This window comes from Cyprinus carpio, chromosome A9, assembly GCF_018340385.1.
Source record: "Cyprinus carpio isolate SPL01 chromosome A9, ASM1834038v1, whole genome shotgun sequence".
In the NCBI taxonomy this organism is placed as follows: Eukaryota; Metazoa; Chordata; class Actinopteri; order Cypriniformes; family Cyprinidae; genus Cyprinus; species Cyprinus carpio.
Window position 1 is genome coordinate 15,874,981 of NC_056580.1, and position 25,115 is coordinate 15,900,095.

General features: G+C 35.1%; 1 protein-coding gene across 10 annotated transcripts in view; it reads right to left on the minus strand.

The window, feature by feature from the left end:
- Window positions 1-25,115, minus strand: part of LOC109082037 (syntaxin-binding protein 5-like) — a 130,632-nt gene that overhangs the window by 53,354 nt on the left and 52,163 nt on the right. For all 10 annotated transcript variants that reach the window (XM_042763756.1, XM_042763754.1, XM_042763759.1 and 7 more), the window contains exons 3-6: window positions 23,523-23,604; window positions 19,748-19,848; window positions 12,034-12,168; window positions 3,090-3,153 (exon numbers count right to left, since the gene is read on the minus strand). In XM_042763756.1, coding sequence (XP_042619690.1) covers window positions 3,090-3,153; window positions 12,034-12,168; window positions 19,748-19,848; window positions 23,523-23,604 — 382 coding nt within the window. The remainder of the gene's footprint in view (window positions 1-3,089; window positions 3,154-12,033; window positions 12,169-19,747; window positions 19,849-23,522; window positions 23,605-25,115) is intronic.

Below are 25,115 nucleotides of genomic sequence, written 5' to 3' on the forward strand. Positions count from 1 at the left end.
TTGGCTTCCTTTCAGATCATGTGTGTGGATTTGAACCACAAATGGCCACTCACTTCAGTAAGTTGTATTTGAATTGGAATGAAAGGAAAATAAATTTACTAAACTGCAGTTTCATCACATTTTAACAGTTCTTCCTTTAATTCAAATTCATATTAAATAGACATTGGACTGTCTCTACCTTTTATATTTGTCTCTGCTACAGGATATTTTCATTTTTTCTTCTTTTCCAAACCATTATTGGTCTCTTAAACCCATCCGTGTAAGTTCCGACAACGCATCTAACCTGCTGTGACTACAACAGCATGTAACCACAGCAATCCCGCCTGATTCTTTTTCCTGGAAGATGGACCCCACTGTACCCACACTACAAAATGTCATGCCTCCTGTGGGAGATGTTACCCCCAAAATGAACATTTCATCACTCACCTCCATGTCCTTCTACCCTGTATATTATGTTCTTTCTTCCAGGAAAACACAAAAAAGAAAATGTTAGGCAGAATATCCAAGCCGTTCTTTTCCATGCAAAACTGGATGAAAATTGGATGGTGAATTATACTGTCAAGCTCCAAAAGACGTGACTGAAGACTTAAAATACAGTTCATGAAAACTCAGAAGTATAAATCACTATGCATTTTCATTGTACCTAATATAACAATTTCAGAACTTTCTGCCTAACATCTCCACATACAGGGCTGAAATAACATGAAGTATGTTTTTGGGCTGAACTATTCCTTTAAATGAATGTGAATTTGTGTGTTTGTGAGAGTGAGTTTTTAGTAGTATGCATTCTCAATACAAGATCTTAACACCAGTAGTCGGGGTGAAAACATCAGGTCAACATACGTAACAAGTGTATGTGTGCAGTGTGCATGTATTCCTGATGAGTGTTAATGATTTAGAACGTGCCAACGCATGCAAAGTACACTTTTATGATGAACTCCAAGCAGTCACACTAAGGACTATTTATTATTTTACTTCATAGTGGTAAAGTCTTTGTTCGCTCACCAGTTCTTAATTTTTAAAAGGTTTTGAGCTCATTGATTCTAGTGAAAAAAGGAGAAAATGCATTCCTCACCTTTCCCTCATTCTTTTGGCCTGTCACTAAGATGAACAACGGGACCTGGATGTGTCTTTGTTGATCTGGGGATGAGAGAAAAAGAAAAACTTCCTTCAAAAGATAACAGGACGATGGAAAAAAGACCACATTCTCTGTGGCCTTGCCGGCTTGTAGTTCATTTCTTTTTAGCTCTGAGGTTTGTCATCTATAGGCTACTAACATACTCATAAAAGCTGACAAAATAAACCTTTTTCACAAATACATACAATAAAAGTTCTTTCCTCTTTGTGGGTTTAGCAATGTGTCTTAAGCTAACTTCTATTGGCTAAAAATGATGAGATCCTTTGGATATGCAATAGGGACTTGGTGGTATTAAAAGGATATCTAAAAAATGTTAAAAAAAAAAAAATATATATGCATATATATCTATATCTATAGATATATATATATCTATCTATATATTATATATCTATATATTATGATACTATATATATATATATATATATATATAGTGCCCCAAAATGTTAAAAAAATGGTGTGTTATATTTGCATATAAAGCTACTAATAATTATTTCACCTTTGTAAGGAAGTGTGTAAATGGACCAACACTTAAAGGACTCACCTCGTCATAGGATATCCTGAAGTCAGTTCTTTTGGCCCTCAGGTCCCACATTACTATTGTACCACTCTCAAAACCTATCAGCAAACTGAGGAACACACACAGGAGAGAAAGAGAGCAGATACAGGAGTCTATAAATCCCAACAGAAAAACAATAAATAGTGAAACAGAGGTAAGGGGTGTGTTTACAAAATTCAAGAGCCTTTTGGCTGTTTTGGTTCAGAACAAAACAGACACACCGGTGATTGGCTACATTTATTATTTAACTGTACATGATGGAGCAAGTGCTGATCAAAACAGGTCCATGCTCCATCCTGGAAAACTTCTCTCTGTCACAGATGTTGGGCAAAAATTCTGAATTTAAGCATTGGCTTCCTTTCAGATCATGTGTGTGTGGATTTTGAACCACAAATGGCCACTCACTTCAGTAAGTTTGTATTTGAATTGGAATGAAAGGAAAATAAATTTACTAAACTGCAGTTTCATCACATTTTAACAGTTCTTCCTTTAATTCCAAATTCATATTAAATAGACATTGGACTGTCTCTACCTTTTATATTGTCTTGCTACAGGATATTTTCATTTTTCTTCTTTTCCAAACCATTATTGGTCTCTTAAACCCATCCGTGTAAGTTCCGACAACGCATCTAACCTGCTGTGACTACAACAGCATGTAACCACAGCAATCCCGCCTGATTCTTTTCCTGGAAGATGACCCCACTGTACCCACTACAAAATGTCATGCCTCCTGCTGGAGATGTTACCCAAAAATGAACATTTCATCACTCACCTCCATGTCCTTCTACCCTGTATATTATGTTCTTTCTTCCAGGAAACACAAAAGAAAATGTTAGGCAGAATATCCAAGCCGTTCTTTTCCATGCAAAACTGGATGAAAATTGGATGGTGAATTATACTGTCAAGCTCCAAAAGACGTACTGAAGACTTAAAATACAGTTCATGAAAACTCAGAAGTATAAATCACTATGCATTTTCATTGTACATAATATAACAATTCAGACTTTCTGCCTAACATCTCCACATACAGGGCTGAAATAAAATGAAGTATGTTTTGGCTGAACTATTCCTTTAAATGAATGTGAATTTGTGTGTTTGTGAGAGTGATGTTTTTAGTATGCATTCTCAATACAAGATGTTAACACCAGTAGTCGGGGTGAACATCAGGTCACATAACAAGTGTATGTGTGCGTGTGCATGTATCCTGATGAGTGTTAATGATTTAGAACTGTGCCAACGCATGCAAAGTACCTTTTATGATGAACTCCAGCAGTCACACTAAGGACTATTTATTATTTTATTCATAGTGGTAAAGTCTTTGTGCTCACCAGTTCTTAATTTTTAAAAGGTTTTGAGCTCTTGATTCTAGTGAAAAAGGAGAAATGCATTCCTCACCTTTCCCTCATCTTTTGGACTGTCACTAAGATGAACAACGGGACCTGGATGTGTCTTTGTTGATCTGGGGATGAGAGAAAAAGAAAAATTCCTTCAAAAGATAACAGGACGATGGAAATGACACATTCTCTGTGCTTGCGGCTTGTAGTTCATGTCTTTTAGCTCTGAGGTCATCTATAGGCTAACATACTCATAAAAGCTGACAAAATAAACTTTCAACAAATACACACATATAAAAAGTCTTTCTCTTTGTGGTTTAGCAATGTGTCTTAAGCTAACTTCTATTGGCTAAAAATGATGAGATCCTTTGGATATGCTGAGCACATCCTGTTTCAACAGAAAATACATCAAGGCTGAAACATTATGTCCGTCACATAATTTTATGGGGGAATAAAAATACTGAAGTCAATGCACTAATGATCATGTCTCTGGTTTTGCAGTAATCTATTTCTTTTAGCTATAGCAGAAAATTGGTGTATAGCAACATTAAACTGAACAAAAAGTTAAATCAGTTAATAGATTAAATTAAGAAGATGAAGACTTCTGTCAGACAACAGGTTAATGGTAAATGCTAGAAAGGTCTGAAAGTGTTTTCAGTAAAATTGGACACATCAAGGTCTTCTTTTCAGCAGTATTTCAAAGGCGAAGAGCGACAGGTCGGAAAATGTTCTCTGACAGCATCCAGTGAAATGACTTTCCTGGTATTGTGTGAGGATGTGCCAAGTACAAGAGAGATAGAAAAATAGTAAAGTGATGGTGTGGATACAGAGTGAGGAGGATACAAAAGAGTTTTATACAGACACACACACACACACACACACACACACACACACACACACACACACACACACACACACACGTCATTCCCATTCCGACAGATCCCCAGTGGGACTAAAAAGTGGCCCTGGACTTTCTGGCACACAACAGCCCATCACTTCTGGTCTTCAACACTCCATACCATAACACACTCCACACACAAATAATGATGCACGTTTTATGATGCATTTTTAGCACCACTAACATAATTTTTTTTTTTTTAGGTGAATTATAACTAATTGCTTCTTTTAGACCTGACAAGGACATAATCAAAATGAAATGGTTGCAGTTCATGAGCCTTGGTGTTTCCATGCATGAACTGTGTTCTGATTGACATGGTCCCTAAACAGTGTTCATTGCTCCCTATTACCTGAATATGGGAAATCCACTGAAGTTTATTTTACTTCAGAATATCCATTCACGGATTTACGCTACACCATGGTCTGCAGCGTCTTCACACACAGACAAATCTCACTAGAAACTGTGAACTGTGACATAATATATCTCTGTAAATAAATACAATATAAATACACGTCTTGCACACTTTAATGTTCTCTGAATGGAACAGGTACGCTCCCTTCGAACTGGAATCATGGCAGAATATCCTGTGAAGTCCACTTCGCAGGGCACTTATGGCCAAATAGAATAAACATCTGAAGTGATAAGATACACACAAAATATGCAGAGTGGGTAGTCGCGAGGACTGGAACTGAAATGAAACACTTTGGAACACTAAATGAAAACTGTAACATGAGACTAACATGTTTCACACATATATTGAATTTAGACACATATATATTTCTTTTCTTTTTTCTCGCCTAGGGGACCAAGTGAAACAGGACTGCCACTGTTCCTCCTTATATATATATACATATATATATATATATATATATACTATATATATATATATATATATATATTATATATATATATATAATATATATATGATGCCCCTGTATACACAAGAACAGACACGCATATCTGTTTTTCTCTGCTACTGTAAATGTTATTTGACTAGACGTTACAGAGATGTTTGGCCAACAAAAAACAAAATATCCCATATATCCCGTATATATAATTCTAGCACCACAGCATATATTATATGGCTGGCTTCCCCATGAGATACAGAGTCAACACATGACCCCTGCAGAAAGCATAGTATACTTTTGTCAACTCATCACACTTGTATCAATGCTGCTGAGGCTGCAAGAGATTCAGTTGCCTTGAGCAAAATAAGGTAACAAGAGGACAAGTGCACAAGCTAGTATGTGACCTAAATTTTATGCCCGCTCCACTCTTGTAATGTAAACTCATACCAGTGAGGTCTATAAAACTTTGCTATCCCATTCCCATGGCAGTTCCAATTATTCTTAGCTGTTAAAACAGAAAGAAAATCAGAATAGACAGCTACTTTTAAATGGCCATCAAAGGAGAAAAAAGCTTTCCCCCCCACATGATGTGGCTAAATGAACCACACTAACCAGTTAAACTATGAACTCTTTGCTCATACACACAAATCCCTAGATCAAATGCTAAAGAAGCACCATGCTTGTCAACTAAAATACATGCTTTTCTTAGAAAATTTAGTTGCCTGGGCTCAAAGCAAAACGAATCTGGTAGGATCTTCTGAAGTGCTACTTTCATGTCGAAAGCAAAAATGCAGCTGTGATTCTTTGAATTAATTATTAAACTTGAATTTTGTTTAAGCTCTTTTCAGAAAAAAAAAAAAAAAAAAAAAAACGATTTGTCCATGATTCTTTATATTCAAATTAAGCAATGAAGAGGTATTCAGCCAATAAAATCATGGTGTCAGTGCAGATATCAAATGAGGTATATATAAGGTGCATATACAGCACATCTAATCTTCCAGGCAGTTTTTCTGTGCTGTTTTATCACATCGGCTCACAGCCACAGCACAAATACCTTCTCAAACACCTCATTCACTTCAGCAGTCCTTCAGCTGAAGTCTCTTTGTCTACTGCTTGTTTCTCACACAGGCTGCTTCGATCCACACCAGTTCTCATAATCGACTGACCTTCAACTCCACCAGACCACGGCCTGTCCATCATAATAACTCCATTTCTGCAATGGCTCTTTTTTCTCGACTCTGGGATTAAACAGTGCTTTTTTTTTTTTTGTAAAACCTCCTCTTCCTAATTCTTCATTTTATACCAGTAAAATTTAGAGCTCTGTAAAAATTACTATTATTACATTCATTATATTTATTTTACAATAATTTATTATAACTTATATATGTATATTATTATAATTTATATTAAATAATATAATAATCAAATAATTTCTCTAAACAATTTTATGGTTTAGAAATTAATCTTGATTAGTGTGAGAGCACTGAACATATCATTTTACACTAAATACAATTTTAAAAATAATGTAACTGAGTGAAAAAAAACATGAACAGCTACTGTAAATATTTTGCCATTTATTTATTTATTTATTTATTTATTTATTTATTTATTTTAACATGCAGGGACTGCGCAGACTTGAATCAGTGAGCTGTTTTGTTCAAATCAGTTCATTTACATGAATTGTTTGAATGAACCAATTCACTAACACAAATCTGACTTTGGTGGTGAAGTCACCACATCTATCAGCAGGGCCTAACTGGGCCTTTCTAACCAGTTAAACCGTGACTCGTTGTCCTCCATGACCTCCATGACCAAAATCAAGCAGTTTTGAGTCAGCAAGTGAGAGAAAAGGGCAACCTTTGGAGAGTGTTTTGACTGCTTGCAGGTTCAAGAAATGATGAAAAAGAGTGATTATATTATTGAAAGACAAAAGCAGAAAGGATATAGGACAGATATGTCATCCCTAAATGAATCTCTGTCTTGCTGGGCTTCAAATCTAATTTCAGTCTGATGGAACGTCCAGCACAGTGTTGATTCTTTTCTCAGTTGTACTTTGTCTCAGCTCACTCTAGGAGGCCTGTTATTGTGATCTAACACACTGATATTCATTGTGAGAGTGCCATAATATACTCCTCTTCCTCTCTTCATTTCTGTCTAAGAACACACAGCAGGCCATTAAACTTTCCTCTCAAATCAATTATATCTTTGCATAATGGGCTTTTTTTCTTCCAACTTTCCTTCTTTCCACTCATTATTTCTTCCACCTCCTTCTGAAAATGATTTTCAAATTATTATCCAAATGATTTTGGGACAGTTTTGACTTGAAAATGTGCAAATGGTCTACCTCAAACACAGACTATTAATTTACTGCATCAACTATTAATTTATTAACTTTTCTCTCCAATCAATTTTATCTTTGTATAATAGGCATTTTGTTTTAAATTTCCTTCTTTTCACCGAATGCTTCTTCCACCTCCTTTTTAAAAATGCCATTGAAATTGTTGTTTAAATGATTATGGGATGTTTTAAATTGAAAATGTGCAAATTTTCTATCTCAGACTATTCACTTATCAAAACAATAAAATGTTAGGTTCAGTTATCTCTAAGCATTTTCATTTCATTGCAATCAGTAACAAAACTTTTCTCTACCTGTCTAGCTTTCTGAGCAAGCAGACAAACAGTCACTGTGTAAGACAGTGTCTGGCTCAGTGTGTGTGTGTGTGTGTGTGTGTGTGTGTGTGTGTGTGTGTATAAACTGTACCATAGCCTGACAGTAAAAGAGCCCAGGATAAGTGGGAGAAAGTGTGTGTGTGTGTGTGTGTGTGTGTGTGTGTGTGTGTGTGTGTGTGTGTGTGTGTGTGTGTGTGTGTGTGTGTGTGTGTGTGTGTGTGTGTGTGTGTGTGTGTGTTTACACAGGACAATGACAGAAAAAGTAAACTGAGAAGAGGAGGTCCTTGCTTATCAGTTGAAAAAGGAAGACAAGCCTCTTCTCCCTCGCCCTTATCTTCCCTCGCTACCTGTGTGATCGCATAAGCCTCAAGCAAAAACACACAGAGACGCATATGCATTGGCTCATGGCGCAGATCAGAGCTGCAGTCTAGAGCAGGACTGTCATTCGCATCCTATGTGGTCATCACATCCAAAAAACACACATTTATTGTTAATAAATAGTTTGAAAGCAAACGTGAGGTGCATGCTAACGCTAACTCGCTAGCTGTGAGCACGCACTTTCTGTTTGAGTCCAACTTCAAAGGCTATGATAAGAGTCACTGAAGTTCTTTCAGTACTTGCGATGGTTGCCGTGGCAATGGTGCCAGCAATCTCATTCAGGATAATAGCCTTGAATATTACTGTGAAGAACCGGAAATTGGTTGGTTGCAATTTGGTTAGTGCGATTTGAAAAGCTTAAGAGTACTGCAGGGTATTTTCTTCAGGATAGTGGTGTTTGTACAGCTTTTTTTGCTATACAAACAAGATTTGTGCGCTGATCTATCTATCTATCTATCTATCTATCTATCTATCTATCTATCTATCTATCTATCTATCTATCTATCTATCTATCTATCTATCTATCTATCTATCTATCTATCTATCTATCTATCTATCCATCCTTAAGGACTGTTTAAACTGATAAATGAATCAATCATTACATGAATAAATGAACAAATCTCTAGGAAGAATACATACAGCAGTAAAATATTTTTTTCCAGAATCACAATTTTTTTTTTTTAATCAGTGTAGCTTCATTAGGGTTGACATATCTAGTTATCACCAGAATGCAAGGAAATTCTGGGAAATAAAAACCATTAAAAATCACTGAAAAACTGACATGCTTCTGAAATATCCCGAGAACCATAAGAAGTGGAGTTATGTAAAAACATCAGCCTTGTATAAAAAGATTTAAATATCATAACAGACAATCCACATTTTAAAACGTGCAGCATGACCTAGAACATGAAATTCTTCCATGGCATTTCCAAAGATGTTGAAAGTCTAAAACAGATTACTTGGAAATGTAGGCGTGACGTACTGCTGCAAGGCAGATCCGTGGAGTACTGATTATGTTTAGGATCAGGGTTCCCAGCGTGCTCAGCAAGCCCTTCCGATATCTTGAAAACAGGCACAGAGGTTTAAGATAAACTGTGTGCAGAATCGAGACAAGCACATGCCACACGCAGGGATTTTCCTTATGGCTAAGAAGCTGCACATTTGAAAGTTGTCCCACAAAAATACAGGACTTGTTAGATATTTTGCTCCATATGACTTTGAAAGGTTCTGGTGAAGGAAAAAAGAAAGAAAAAAAACAGATCTGATGGTGTGAGTACTGCAGGCTGAAGGCAGCTGATTTCAGTGTAGTACAGCGTGGAATTGTTGAAGGTTGTAAGGTTACAGGATCTCAGTTAATCCCTCACACCCTGTTGAAACCCTCTCTGGTTTTCATCTCCCTCTCTTATTCATGTGTGAGTCAAGAGAAAGAAAAACAAATCTCTGGCTTCTCTTCTATACTTGTACTTGACTTCCATCAGAGGACGCCTGCTGCTGGCGTTCCGGGGCCATGTTTATATTTATTCATATTTATTTATTTAAATGAGCTGCACTTGCCTCTGTAAAGGGGAATTCTCTCAATACCACAAGTGTGTGCATGCATTCATCTTCACCTATTCTCAAACACTGCTGAAAAAATGCTGCTTTCTTGTTTAAAATCTGACAGATTTATAGAACACATAAACATTGCCATGAAAGCAATGGCTGAAAGTGCCATGTACAAACAGGAGGGCAATCGACATGCATTTCACAGTATAATACAATAATTATGATGTGTTATATGATATAAGATTTATTATAATTTTATGTGCTGTGATATATTAATAAATAAATAAATAAATAAATCAATAAGTAAAGTACCACATATCAAAATGGACCATACTTATGCCATGTTTTATGGTCATGTACCATGGTAGCATCACAGTATTCTATGAAGAGTATGTAAGTGCAGTAGAGCAGCAGCAATTTCCCAGCTCAAAGTATTCTGCAATCAGTCCACTTTAACTCCACTCTGTGTTTTCAATTTCCTACTCCTCAAGATTGTGCATAGTCCAATAGTATGATGTTAAAATTTCAAAAGCAGCTGGAAATTCGGAGTAGACTACATATGAGAGGAAAAGGAAATATTAATAAAATAAAATAAAATAACGATACTTAAAAAAATCATCCTGATATTTAACAAATTCCATCATTTCAATAAGATAAATTATATATATATATATATATATATATATATATATTATATATATATATATATATATATATATATATATATATATATATATATAATATATATAGTTCTGACTGCAAATATTAATAAAATAAAAATAACACATTTTTAACAATATTACATAACACATCTTTAAAAATATAACATATTAAATTCCATTTTTTTTTTCATTCTGACTGCTAATAGTCTATTAAAGCTGTGTCTGACACATTGTGGGACATTAGCTATTAAAGTGATCTTGGAGCGAGAGAAAACACCAACGCTTTAAACACACACACACACACACACACACACACACACACACACACACACACACACACACACACACACACACACACACACACACACACACACACTTATTTCTCCAGGCAAAAACATGCAACACTGCTCCCCAGTCCCCTTCCACTCTGCACCACTCACATACTATGCATTAGAGTATCATGTACAATCATATGAAATACAAAAACCATATGAATATAGTACATGATTATGGTAAATTTACCATACTAACAAAGCCTGTTAATCATATTCACCATATTCACAATACCTCGTTGCTTAAATAACCTAGAACAGTCCCTTTCTATAAACAGAGCAACATGCACTAATTCACATGATTAAACCACTTCTGTGCAGAAGTATATAAAAACTTCAATAAAAGCAAGAAAATGGTGGATTTATCATCAAGCACCTTTAAATAGCACTTCAGAATAATCAAACACTAGGATCAAGTTCTCTCATTTAAAAAATACAGATATACTAGCACACACTCAATGTGTCACTGAGCTACTTGAGGAGGTGAGGGGATTGTGGGTAAAGGACTTGTAGTGGGTTGCAAGTAGGTGACAGGGGATCTACATGTCCTTCAGAAATGCATCCACGGTTACTCACTACTAATGTTCATGTCTGTCAGCTGGGATGCCACCAAGAGCCTCTTGTGTAGAAGGAGACTTGATTGACATATGCAAGCTATTTGCTTGTCAGATTAGCAGTCATGAGAGTGTTGACTTACACATTTATTCATGAAAAGTGCCATAGATGTGTGCAAACAATTGGTTGTTTGTGTGTTTCAGTGTGTGTAAATGTGTAACTGTAGACAGACAGATAAACAGATCTTCTGGGGTTTGAAATGTTAAAATGTGTTAACTTCTTTATTCTTCAGCCAGGATGTGGTTTGCATTTGTTGTCGTTGTGGATTTTGTGACGTGTTTAAGTTACACACATCGGATCAAAGTCTTTAGATCTATGGAGAGTCTGACAATCAGTGTGGTGATGATTTCATTGTGACTCTTAAAATAAGAAATGAAAAAATGTGTCTTGAGGCACTTCTGTGCTTGTTTGGAAAACATGTACAGGTGGTATTTCAAAGAACCTAGACTTCACTCTTCCATAGCAATGATCTGAAGGACTTCTGATGTACTGCAACATGGAGAAATGTTTTATTTCTAGAGAGGCATACTGCTATCTCAAGATATGAGTTATTTTTAAAAGAATAGTTTAATAAATGGAAAATTTTGTCATTATTTACCCTCATTTACTCAAGAAACAAAATAAAAATAAATGCTTGTTTACTAATCTAGTTGCCTAATAAACCAGGCATTGCATACTTTGCATACTTTTGGCTCTTTGATTTATGCTAAATGCATAAATGTAATATATATACATTTATGTAATATATATATATATTATTCTTATTCTTATATTCTTAAATAATTCTTATTTTGGGTGAATTATTCCTTTAGGACTATGATTGTGCTAAACCGCTAACATTCCTCCATGTAATTGCAATCTTACATTTATAACTGCATTTATAATTGTTTCATATTCCAGATGACTTAGTAGCACTTCATCATCTTTATTAGATGCATGTTTCATTTGATTGCGTGGGTGCACTGGCGTTCTATTAATCAGCTATTTATTAGTCATGTTAGCTGCATTGACTTTGATATTAAAATACAATTAATTTTATATTTACACTTATACTCACAGTTCTATGGCCTTGTTCCACATGATGACATATCCAGACAAAATGAAGGATTCGATGTTCACTATGTGTGTATTTCCACGCTCTGTCCCCACGTAAAGCCACTTACTTTGAAACGGAAGATGACAAAATGTGATCCTAAAAGAGAGATGAAAACAAAGAGGAAACATATATGTGAAAGAGAGAAGGAGAAAAGAGTTAACACAGGATATGTCAGTATCATATTAAATTATGTAATTAATATCTCACTATATAAAACCAGCAAGCCAATAATGACCATTCTAACTAATATACTTTTTATAGTTTTTATTCATATGCATATCATATTTTATCCAATTGCAGTCAACATTTTCTTCAGAAAGCTGCAGATGTAATTACAAGATCCCATAAGAATGTAAATTATTGTACATATATTCATTACCATAATGTAGTTAAATAGTTAACCAGCCAAATTATGTGTGTGTAAGTTTAAAGCCTTGCTCACACTCAAAGATTTTCTAAATGATGATGTCCTTGCTCATTTTTAAACTAGAGTTGAACTGTTAATTAAAATCTGGATCACAATATGGCCTTGTGTGATTATTAAACTGGAAAAAGGCTTCAACTGAATGAAATAAATATATGTTTTGCATGCAGTGTGGGCTTCAAAGTGAAGGGGTGGTGCTCTGTTTTGTCTCTCGACTATTACACAAGCATGCATGGGCCTTATGAATGTTTTCATACTCTGCTCATTTCAATGGTCTCATACAGTGTTTTCAATACATGAATGCTGTCCACAATTTCCATCACTGCAGGTGGTTTTGAGTTTGCTTCCCTTTAAATCTGTTGTGTAGCTTGCTTATAATGTGCATGTGCAAAATAGTCCAGGTAAACATTCATGTAATTCCAAACATTTTCTTTTGATGCGAGTTACTTTACAAACCTGAGAGACAGTCTCTTTCTCTTACAGGTTTGTAAAGTAACTCTTCCCAGCTAAACACCACGCAAACATCACAATTGCTCATTATTTCTGTAAAGACTGTACATTTTTCTCACCAGGATTATTCAACGTTTAGAAAGTTCAAAAGAACAGCATTAAATAAGAACAAAATATATATATATATATATATATATATATATATATATATATATATATTATATATATATATATATATATATATATATATATATATATATATTCTAAAAAATATAAATCTTTTATAACATAATCAGCAAAATGATTGTCAGCTATTGTCAACAACTTTCATCTTTTCTCCAGATTAGCAAAACAAAACAAGAAGCAACAAATCAATTGTCAACTGTTATCAACAAGTGTCAACTGAGGAGTTGACAACATTTCTCTAGATCATCAAAAACAAAACAAAATTAAACTAAACAATTTAGCTGTCAATTTACTATAATTAACTTTTTTTTCTATTTTTTTTTTTTTTTAAGAATTTGTGATTTCTGTTAGCAAGCATTGATAAACGTTATGATTAATTGCGAATAATATGATTATTTAATCTTTTTTTTAAGTTTATTTTATTAATCAGAGCCCAAATCTCGCAGTCTAATTTCTTGCAGTCATTCTGTAGTTCTCTGTTTCTTTAGCAGTTGGAAGTAACACTTATCACACTTGTTCATGGTGTTGCCTGGTTTGGCTCTGCTCTAGGGCTCATGCCAGTCAAACGTCAACCCCTCTTGGGTACACTTGTGTGTATTTTGGGATGCATTGGAACACGATTACCCCAAGACAAACTAGAGCTAATGAGACATGAATGAGATAAGAGAGGAGACACTGACTCTTATATTTTAACATGTGTTTTTAAATATGTTACTAATTCCTAATGATGCAATCTAGACCATTCAACCCTGTGTTCTCTATTCCAGCAAACCACGTATATAACATAAAATGATTCCGCCATGGTGTGTTTATGTGTGTTTATTTTCATAGCATGCTGCTGTCTCCACAGTGTCATCAAAAGGTTAAAAGAAGAGAGTAAGATTATATTTGTCTGATGCTCACTACGTTAATTGCAAAATAATTACGAAATTAGGCTGTCTATTAGCACTCTGATTTATCTCTGGTACTGTCGCAACAGAAACTCTACAGGGAATGTGTCTAATAACATGCCACATATTTCTACACATGTAAACAGCGCTTAGCATTAAAACTGAGGTGAGCACTTAGTCTTAATGCTGAACATGACATATTATGATTCATTCTTTAAATATAATGTGGTTAACTGTGGCTCTCGAACATATAAACTTCTGGCTCAATCAGTGCTGTGATTTTGGGTCAAGATAATCTGTTTGTAAAAAAAATAAATAAATAAAAAAAATGGAGGGAGGGAGGGACAAGACTGAAGGTTTGGAAACATCCTTATTTTTTTGGAAATAATGAGCATAACAGGAAGAAATATGAATAAGAACTATTGCAAGCCCGATTGTGTACATCCACTTTAGCACCATAGCTTTTTGTGACATTCAACACATAAAACTTCTTGATAATATGAAGTATCTGGTGAGTAATTATGAAAATGATCAATAAAACTATCACATATCCAGGGTCTGTTTGAGGTCTGTTCATGCAGAAATCTATTCAGTGGCATCATCCATCTTCCTTATAAGCAGTTTAACTAGAAAATAAAGACCAGCACACTGTAATTCGCTGCTGTCCACACTCATTACATCTCTCTCTGTTTTCTTCCCCTCACGCCCCTGGGGTCCTCAGACAGTCGGGGTGATTGGAAATGAAGGTTGCGTGTCGTGGACAGACAACTAAACTTGTCAGGGTTAGAATGCTAATGGAGCACCTGGCCATGTGTGTGGTTTTCTGTTTCTGAATGCAACACAAGGAAAACCCAGATTAGAAAATGATTATCATGTTGATAATGGCATTTAGGGAGCAACTGTTCCAAAATGATCTTTTGTTGCTTGCTGATAACTAATTTAACCTGCCCTCTGTGGAAGCCAAGGTCAAAACCACACAGGCCAAAAGAAACATGAATATGTCTGATTGGACAAAAATCAGTGTAGTGCAGGATCAATATTTTTCTGTTTTTCAGAACTGTTTGCAAAAAATAAAAAATAAAAAAAGAGAGTGAAGATTTTAAGTATGTAACGACCATTTAAAATTTGAGGGTCAGGAAGTTGTTTTTTTTTTTTTTTTTTTTTTTTGGGAGGGAGGGAGAAAGAAAAACATTTAATCAGGAAGCATGCATTCAACAGATCAAAAGTGTTATAAAAAATGCTCTTCTTTTTAACTTTCTACAAATAAAATAATCCTGAAATTTTTTTTACAGTTTCCACAAAAATAATAAGCAGTCCCAACAAATGTTTTCAACACAGATATTAATAAAAATGCTTCTTGAGCAGCAAATCAGCATTTTAGAATGATTTCTGAAAAATCATGTGACACTAAAGATTGGAGATTTGTTCTAAAATTCAGCTTTGCATTAGAGGAATAAATTACATGTTTTAAAATATAAAACAGTTATTTGAAATTGTAATATTTCAAAATACTATCAAATATCAAATAAATACAGCCTTGTTAAATAAGCATAAGAGACGTCTTTCAAAAACATAAAAAATAAAAAAAATAAAAAAATCTTAAAGACCCCCAAATTTTGAATAGTGCAATATATCTGCTAAAAGTAAATTTTGTCAATATTTAAGACACATTCCAAAAAGCACCCCTGAATGACACCAAGCTTGCATATATTTTTGTTCTGTATATTTTGGGCCAAACATGCCTTGGAAACAAATGTAAATTGATCAGCTAAAACAGAACATCATAGGACTACAAAGTTCTGTTGTGCGATGAAAGGGTCTTGTATTTTTGCAACAGACAAGCATGCTGAGTGTCTTGAATCAGTCTTATAGCCCCCCTGAGTCTTTCTCCTGACCCTGCTGAGCTGACAATCTCTGTCATCTGACACAGCCGCGCATAGAAGTATGCACCCAACCGTGTTCACACACACACTCAGACAGGCACCTACTGATCTGAGAAAACATTTCTCATTACATGTGAATTTGCATAATTTTAATAAAGCCAAATATAAAATACTTCAGGGTCAAAGCACACATAAGATAGAAGAAATCCCTGTCAATGTGTGTGTGTGTGTGTAATTGTCACGGTAGGAGAAACCATGACTTTATTTGTTTGTTCCAGACGGTCTGATGAGGAGATGAGCACAATCATCAGTTATTACGGAGGGGAACAAAGCTTATTAGCCGTACACAGAAAACACAGAGCATAAAAAATCTCTATCGCATACCACCTCATACTGCTATTCCTAAGCTTTCAGGCTTTAGATGAGTGTGTGCCAAAGTTTTAATAATGTTATATTTTAAGTTCTGTTACACAATATGCTTTAAGACACTCATTAAGTTTGATTTAAGACACTTCTCAGTTCGATGACAATCTAATGTTTGTGTCCTATGTGGCTGATGGTTTCTGAGTATAATATTCGATCATAAAAACTTCAGTGTGAAAAAAAAGGTCATATACACTGCCATTTGAAATCATGGGGTTGGTAACATTTCAATCGATTGTTAAGATTTCAATCTAATCAAAATTTAATTCGAATCAAACTCAGTCAGTGTTTAAATGAAGGCTTTTCAGTCTGATTGAGCCCTCAATCTGATTACTAATGGATCATTTGGTTGCATGTGAGCATCATTTTTAGCTTCTCTCTTTCACGTCGTGATCCACTAAATAACTAAACGCATTCAAATCTAAACATTTCATTTCTCCATGAGGAAAAAAATCTCCATTAGTCTGAGAAAAAAATTATGTTATGAAGATGCTAATGCATATGGGAGTGAACAACTTTACACAAATGGGCACAGAAAACATAGTGAATCTTAGTTTGGGATCTTCTGTACTAATTTGAGCTGCAAAATGTCATGAAGAATTTTGTCATTTAACTGTTTTGCCTCTATGATTCTTGTGCCAAAATAGTCGTCATTTTCTTTTCTTTTCTCATGACCATTTTCCCACCCTTTCTCTGACCCTAACAATTAAACTGTTATTATTTGTATTTTTTTTTTTTTTTGCTGCCATGCCTTTAAAGGCCGGGACCAAGCGGCAACCTCCCGCTCTCTCTCGTTAAGCCAACACGGAAGTGACTTAAACATAATTCGTCAACTGGCCGCTAGAGGATGGCTGCAAAAGGGAGTCAATCCCATAGACTCCCTATTTTAAAATCCCCAAATTTACAGCAAAAAAAAAAAAAACATGTTTACAGCCTGGTTCAAAAAATTATTTTGGTTTATATAGCTAATTTTGCCCTTCATGACAACTGTGAGGGGGGTGAATTTTTGTACAACTCATCCGTTTAAATTATATTAAGCCTTAAAGTTCTGCAAAATTAAGGGCATGACCACTTGAGTGACAGGTGGATTGCCGCTGCTGTCACCACCGTCGAGCTAGGTGGGCATTGCTTCAGCAACCAGCTTCTGCCTTTTTGCCCACTTTCGATTATCCAGGAGTGACGCGCTGCCTAGATGGCGACGGCCTGCTCAGCCCACTTTGAGCTTCAAAAACGCTCTTCAGAAAACGACGGGTGACGTCATGAACACTACGTCCATGTTTTTATACAGTCTATAGCCGGGACACACCAAGCCGACTTCAAAGAACTAGCGGCGACGAAAGCCAACAGTGTTGTTGCCTCGCGTTGGACCAGAAAAAAAACGCGCTTGAACATACCACACAGACTACAGCCGACTGCAAACTAACACATGCGTCTTGTGCATGTGTGAGAGAAATTAACGGTCTATATCAGCAGCTATCAATAGTATATATTCATCATTCAAAAGGAGAAACTGAAACAAAGATATATGAGATAAACGCAGACATACGAAACGTAAACATAGTGGTGCTTGCTTACCTTTTTGAATATCAGTAACTTTGATAACTTTAATAATTTTAAGTGCCTCATGTTGTTATGAAAACATTTGCATATAAGAGTGATTGGGAAAGATCACGTAACATTTAAACAACCATCTTGACAGCCTGACAAGATCCGACGAGTGGAACACACCAAACAAACAAGCCCGACCGTCGCTCGCTGTTGGCCGATGGCTGACCTCGGCTTGGTGTGTCCCGGCTTTAAGATGGATTTATAAGTATATTAAATTTTAACAGCTTTGTCCTGCACTCTCACACGAGCTGCAAGTTTGTTGTCGGATCCAACATAGCCTCTTTGCATTGTTATACTCACAAAACAACTTGTGCTAAAAATGTGACCCAAACTGATAAAATCAGACTAAAATGATTATAGAATGCTAAAGATTTATCCTGAGTATTCATCATCTACAGTATCTGCGATCAAATGCATTTCACTTTAGAGTAAGTCAGGTCACGCTCTCACAAATATCACAAAAAAAAAATTCTTTTATTCTTCCTTTTCTTTTCCACGGCAATCAATGCAGTGATAAGAAGCCACATTTGGACAAGGTCCTCTTACACATCAAGTGATTAGGTAGTGAAGGAATCAACAAAAAAATTTAAAAAAAGAAAGGCTGTTCTTGGCTTTCTCTTCAACTCACTCAAGGTCTCTCTGTCTGTACAGAACACATCAGTATCTCTGTTAAAGCTTCCTGAAAGTTTTCTATATTTCTATACAACACGAAGAGATCATTACCCATAACACCACTGTCACAATTCACAGCTTTGAATGAGAGTGAGATTTATTAGAGCTGACCCTGACTCATTCAACAAAGGAAACAGTGTAACAAAAGCCACATTAGTCATACTGTACTTAGTGGGTCGGTTTCCATTGGGTGAATAGTGCACAGTTTGACAAGCTGGGGAAGAGTCATGATAAGAAAAGTAAATGAGGGCTTAAAATACTAAGTTATGGTCAGTGGTTAAAGATCCCATTAAATGTTTAACAAATTAAATTTTCTATTTCAGTGTTGACATATTCACAACTAAAATAGGTTGGTACCTTTAAGGCTGGTACAAACTGCTCCAACAAACACCTACTTAGGGAAACCTTTTAAACATAAATTGCTTATTTTATACATAAAATTATATTTTATATATTACATATAATAACATACATACTTATATTTAACAAACATAAATAACAAAGACCCTAACAACCACATACTGATAAGAATAAACATTAAAAAGTACATATTTTGTATATAAAAGAATGATATACTGTAAATAATTATACATTCATTTTAAAATATTATAAATTTTAATGCAGTCAATTATGTATAAATGTATATTATTCATGCACAACAAAAACGCTAATGATTAATGTAGGGTAACGTAGTAAGGATAATACTATATTTGTTATGATGGATTTATCTTTTCATTAAATAAATACTGTACTGTGCCCATTGCATTTTATGAGAAGAAAATCCTCACTACTTGCTCAGAAACAAACCAGAAGAGAGAATACAGGAGCTACAACATTTTAAAATATTGAGTCTTGGCTTCACTCTGCAGCCTTGAGCTATCTGTGTTTAGTTTATCACATATTCATTCTGACCAATGCTCTGCAACCTTGGGCAGTCAGCAAGTTCTCCTCAAGTTGAAATATTAAGATGGATTCTCACATTCAATGTAAAATTAAATGATTTTTTATTTCTTTTTTTTTTATTAAATCCTTGGAAAGTTAATTTTTGACTTGATATATTTTGTGTGCTCTGTGCACGTGCCTGTGCATTCCTGAAAAATAGTGTACACAGTTGTGTACTGTATATAAACTATACTCACCGCTCTCTGTTGAATTTGAGCGAGTGTAGGATAGCCGGACGTCGCTGTCGCAAGTTCCAAAGATGCAACGTGTCATCTGCACAAGCTGTGACCAGCGCCCCCTATGGACACAACAACACTCAATCCATGCAGTGAGATTGCAAGTTCACACCAATATCGACGTTCACTAACAAAGACAGTTACACCAATTTGTGAAATTTAGACTGGTGTTTTTTTATTTCAGTCGTCAGCGGCACAGCTCATAGCATAAGCCACTGTGCTTCTTCAAGTGCGAAAACTACATTAATCTTATGTCAGTTTTCTATCTGTGACCTAAAATCATGCATTTTATGTACTATGTACATTATAACACAACTGGAATTGAATTGCTTATGTGTAAAGTTTATTATGTGTTTCCCTTTTCACTTCAATGTCCTAAAATTCACTTTCTATAATGGGGAAAATTATGCAGTGTACAATGCATCTTCCAGGCCACAAATTAAATATGAATTTACTTATATAGTTGCTAGGAAATTATAAACCTTAATTTATTCTGACACATCAATATGTTTCAGTCTGTATAACTCTGTATAACTTTCAGTCTGTATAACTCTGCTGCTTTTCCATGCATTTCATGCATATTTCATGATATTAAAGTCCTCCTTGGATAGAGACTGAAACAGTCTGAAGACAGAGAACTGCCAAAAGTAACACTGTGCTCTATGTATTACAGGACTCAGGGTGGTGTTTGTAGTTAATGGAAGACAGAACAAGGGGAGAGAGAGCAAAAAGTGACGCAAGTGTCTAAAACTGTGAGTATGAAAAATCTCTTTTCCTCCATGCCTGACACCATCACGATGACAAAGGTCTTTCTGACCCATTATCTGGAAGCCCTATAAAATTTTGAAGCCCGTATTTAATTTTCTTTTCAAATGCTGGCCGCAATGTTCAGGAAGGAAATAATACAGCACAAACCTGGAAAAAAATTTGACATTTCATGTTGTGGATGAAAACATGTTAGTATTAATCTGAACTTGTTTTGTCAAATCACTGCCTAATTTGAAGGTGATTGTGGTCCAGCAAGAAGTCCATAAACAGTTTATCTTCCTCACAACTTGTGGTTTTGTCTCCATCTTTGTTCCCTTGTCTGTCTCTCAGTGCATTGAATCCAGATCCATCAGTCAGGTGACTGACAACTGTGTTTCCATGGAGATGGTGTTTAGGTAAACACAGATTGCACCAGCACACCAAAGGACATCGGCAGAGAAAAACAGATGTCAAGTGGGAATTTTAGTTGTGCAGTGTCGAAGTCAATGTGAATTCCCATTCATAACCCATTCTAATTCTGTAATATGATATTTTCCAAGTGAAATGGGATATTCAACAAGGAAATACAAGTAGAGTATGACTAGATTATTTACTTCAGTATTTGGATGATAAAAAGTGAATGCTGCACATCAAAATTAAATCAAATATAAATATAAGATTAAATAAAACAAATGTTTTACTAAAATACTAAAATTTCTAAAACTATTACTGAAATAAAATAAAGCTAAATATAAATAGCAAAAAAATAAAAATAATAAAAAAAAACTAAAGCACATAACAAAATGACTAAAACTTATAGAAGATTAATCAATATTAATAAATAGCATACAGTATAAACAATACTAAAATAACAGACATTTTGGCTATTGGTTATTGTCCAATAGCTTGCATGGCCTAAGTGATGTCAGCAGGAAAGGAAATTTGTTTCAGAAGAAGATAAAGTTACAAGACAAACATATTTTTTCTTTGAATTAACACACAATGATGGATCACATTCACAATTAGACCAGGGACTTGCACTTAAAAAAAATAAAAAATAATAAAAAAAATGTAAAATGTAAATAGGGTTATTCTGATTTCATGTTCACTTTAAGATGATGGTTGTGAAAATTAAATTACAGTAGAACACTAATGAAATTCACTATAAAGTGTGGGATATATTGTATGAATGTAACCATCTGGTTAGAGAGGTACCATCCCTTGTAATGAAGAATGTTATTTAAAGCAATAATTCAGTGTTGGTAATAAAATCAGTATGAATGAAAACTGAATCCCTGAAGTGTAATGTCTGAATAATGCACCTCTGGATAAAATGTCAAGAATGTATGTGCACAATATTTGTTAGGGGTGTAACAATGTTCAAACATGCAAAAATGTGTGCAGAATAAATCTGTCATATAGGCTACATAAAATTATAATGAGAACACGACTGTAAAAGAATATGCCATGTTGCAGCATGTTGTTATATCTTCATGACTAGCACAGTCAAGTTCACTCACAGCCTTTTGTGGAACTGTAAGTTGCAATATTTACATTATGCAGAATATTAATAACTATGACTGGGACTGTCTTATACATAACATTATAATGAGAACATTATTATAATAAAACTCTGTGAATTTTTTAGAGTTTGTTGTCATTTTTCCTCACGTTATTGCGTGAATAATGTGTCCACAACAGGAGTTCCATATTCAGAGCAGCACAGACACGTTCACTTGTGCATTTGGGTCATTTTGAACCAAACCGTGACTCCAAAACTGTGATATGAACCGAACCGTGGCACTGGTATATCGTTACACCCCTAATATTTGTCCAATCAATTCCTAGTCTCATATCTCACTAAATGAGATGATTTTCAGTGTCTGGAATAACATCTGTGTCTTATTGTGAACAATTCATCAGAGCATGATATTCCGAAGAAAAACAAATATTTGTCTTTGTCATTTTTAATCAAAATCCAATAATGTTCTCTTCATCTGAAACAACTTTCCTTTTCAGCTTACATCATCATCTAGACAAAGTAATGCCAAATACCTATTTATACATCAGTTTAGGCTACTATTTTAGGTACAGTAATACAACTTTTTTGAAATCTCATCACTTGTTAACAGTACACAATAATGGAATGTTGGTTAATATTAATTTAATAAAAAAAATCAGCAAGTATAAATAAATAAATAAAGGATCACTTTGGGATGCTGTAGGGTGAACTTGACCTTTAATCTCCACATCCTCACTGCCATCTCAGTTCTCAGCAGGTAATAAGCTCAAATAAATCTGGCCTGATTCCTGAGGCAAAGATTTCATCATCTCCACAACTGACTGCAAACTCAGATTCAAGTCTGGCTCCACTTTTCACCAAACAGATGAATTCCAGCCGGATGAAAAACCTGCCCTAAATGTTTTCTCTTTGAATATTCTCCTTCACTGTGAAAAACATTCCATTACAAAAGTAAAATGGCTTGCAAATGCCATTTTCTTTTGACTTTAGATGTGTTTATATGGGCTGATAGAAAGGATACAGAATTGGATAGAGAAAGTGGAGAGTATACCTAAATTGCTATATTCCAAAATGGCCACCATGAACTCTCCCACTTTCCCTCTTTTCTTAACGCACTAACTTCTCGTTATTCATGAGATTATGTGGCGAGTGTGCATAAGAGCGAGACAGAGAGGCTGAGAAACATTCAGCACTTGACAAGTCTGATGGGAAGTAATGACTGACTGCATTAACACCACAGGGCTGAGAGGGAAGGCAGCTCTTGAACTAAACGTATTCTTTTGCAGATCTGAGCGTGCATTTACACACACACAAGCTGTCTTTCCTAAAATACAGATTAGAACACAGACATATGCACTATGTGTGCTTTCTACATATGCTACATACTCCTACATGCTTTCTACATATACTATGTACATGAAAATGTGCTGTAATATATGTGGTCCTGCAAGTGTGGGTGTTGGGTACCTCGTTGATGAGAAACTGCAGTTGGAGAACTGCCGCCCCACTCTCATGCTGGCAATGACAGTCCACTCCTGGCCGTCCCAGACTGATGACATCAGAGCGTTAAGGAAAAGAGGACAGTCATTTACAATGAAACTTTAATGCTTCAAGGTTGTACTTTTTAAACACTTTCCATACAGCATTAAAAGCTGGATTAAACAGACAGACAGCATAGCGACCCAAGTAAAAAACTGTCTGAAGGACTATGGATGAAGTTTGAAAGCTCTAAAAAAAAATCTCAGTTTGGTGTGTGTAACAGAAAGAGAGAGAGCGCAAATCTATGCCACAAGCTAATGGACTCATAAAGTGACTTTAACAGCGCTGACTCCAAAATCAGCTCCTCACACTGTTTTAAACAGATCTTCCTGTAGGAATGTGTTTAATGATTTATCTCAACTGTCCACACACACACACACACACAGCGATCGATCACAAGACAGTGGGAAAAGGAAGAGCATGATGCCATTTTTCTCTCCTCTTATCTAAACGTGTGTACACACAGCTGTATCACTATACAAGACAGTAAAATACTGTAATAACAAAGGAGGAAAATGCTTTTTATGACACAATCAAGGTCAAACTCATCCAGTACAGTGCATAGGTGTTTTTTATAAATATCCACCTAGATAGTGTACTGTATTTACTTTCTATTCATCAAAGAATCCTGAAAATAAGAAGAAATGCTTCTTGAGCAACAAATCAGCATATTTTTTTTATATATAAATAAAAGCCTATAGTAATAGCTAAATTGTAAATTTAAAATTAAAATTAACATTTAAAAAATATTTTACCAAATTACTGTTTTTACTGTATTTTTGTAATAAATCCAGACTTGGTGAGCATAAAAGAGTTCTTTTTAAAAAATATTTAAAAAATCTTTCAGACCCCAAACTTTTAGGCCTACACCTAAACCACAGATAAAAATGCATAGCTATAGTCTAACAAACAAGCTTGCAGTCTTGCATCCCTCAAACAGTTAACAAGCAAAGTTATATTAAAATAAATGCCTGCCAAATACATAAATGTAAATTTGTTATGATCCTTGTTTTCACTCTGAGTGCTCCTAGGCTAAAAACCTGGCAGTGTATAAAAATGTTACAATAGTAACTTCCTTTAAACTGTACAAACTCTCTCCAAAACACTACTGTCCAGAGGCATGTCAATGTATCCGAACATGCAAAATGATTGACAGGCAGAGAGCAGACATTTAAACAGCAAGATCCCGAAACCATTGAACACAACAGAGCAATCAAACGGTCAAACCTGCACTTTTATTTGTCTGTCTGTCCCGGCTGATGCTCACCCAATCACACAATCAAAAGTTCAAACTCTTCACTGAAGGAAAAGGGCAGAATGTTCAAGAATAAACCCTTACAATCAATAATAAAACATCTAGAGATTTTACAATGACAGTGGTTATTAATGATGGACACACAGGAAAGGATTGCCATTACAGCAAGTGTGTGAGTGAGTGAGTGTGTGTTTTGAGGGGCATCGGTCATAGCTATAATTGTTCTGCATACTTGATTAGCTCTTAACTGAGCTTAGTTACAGTAA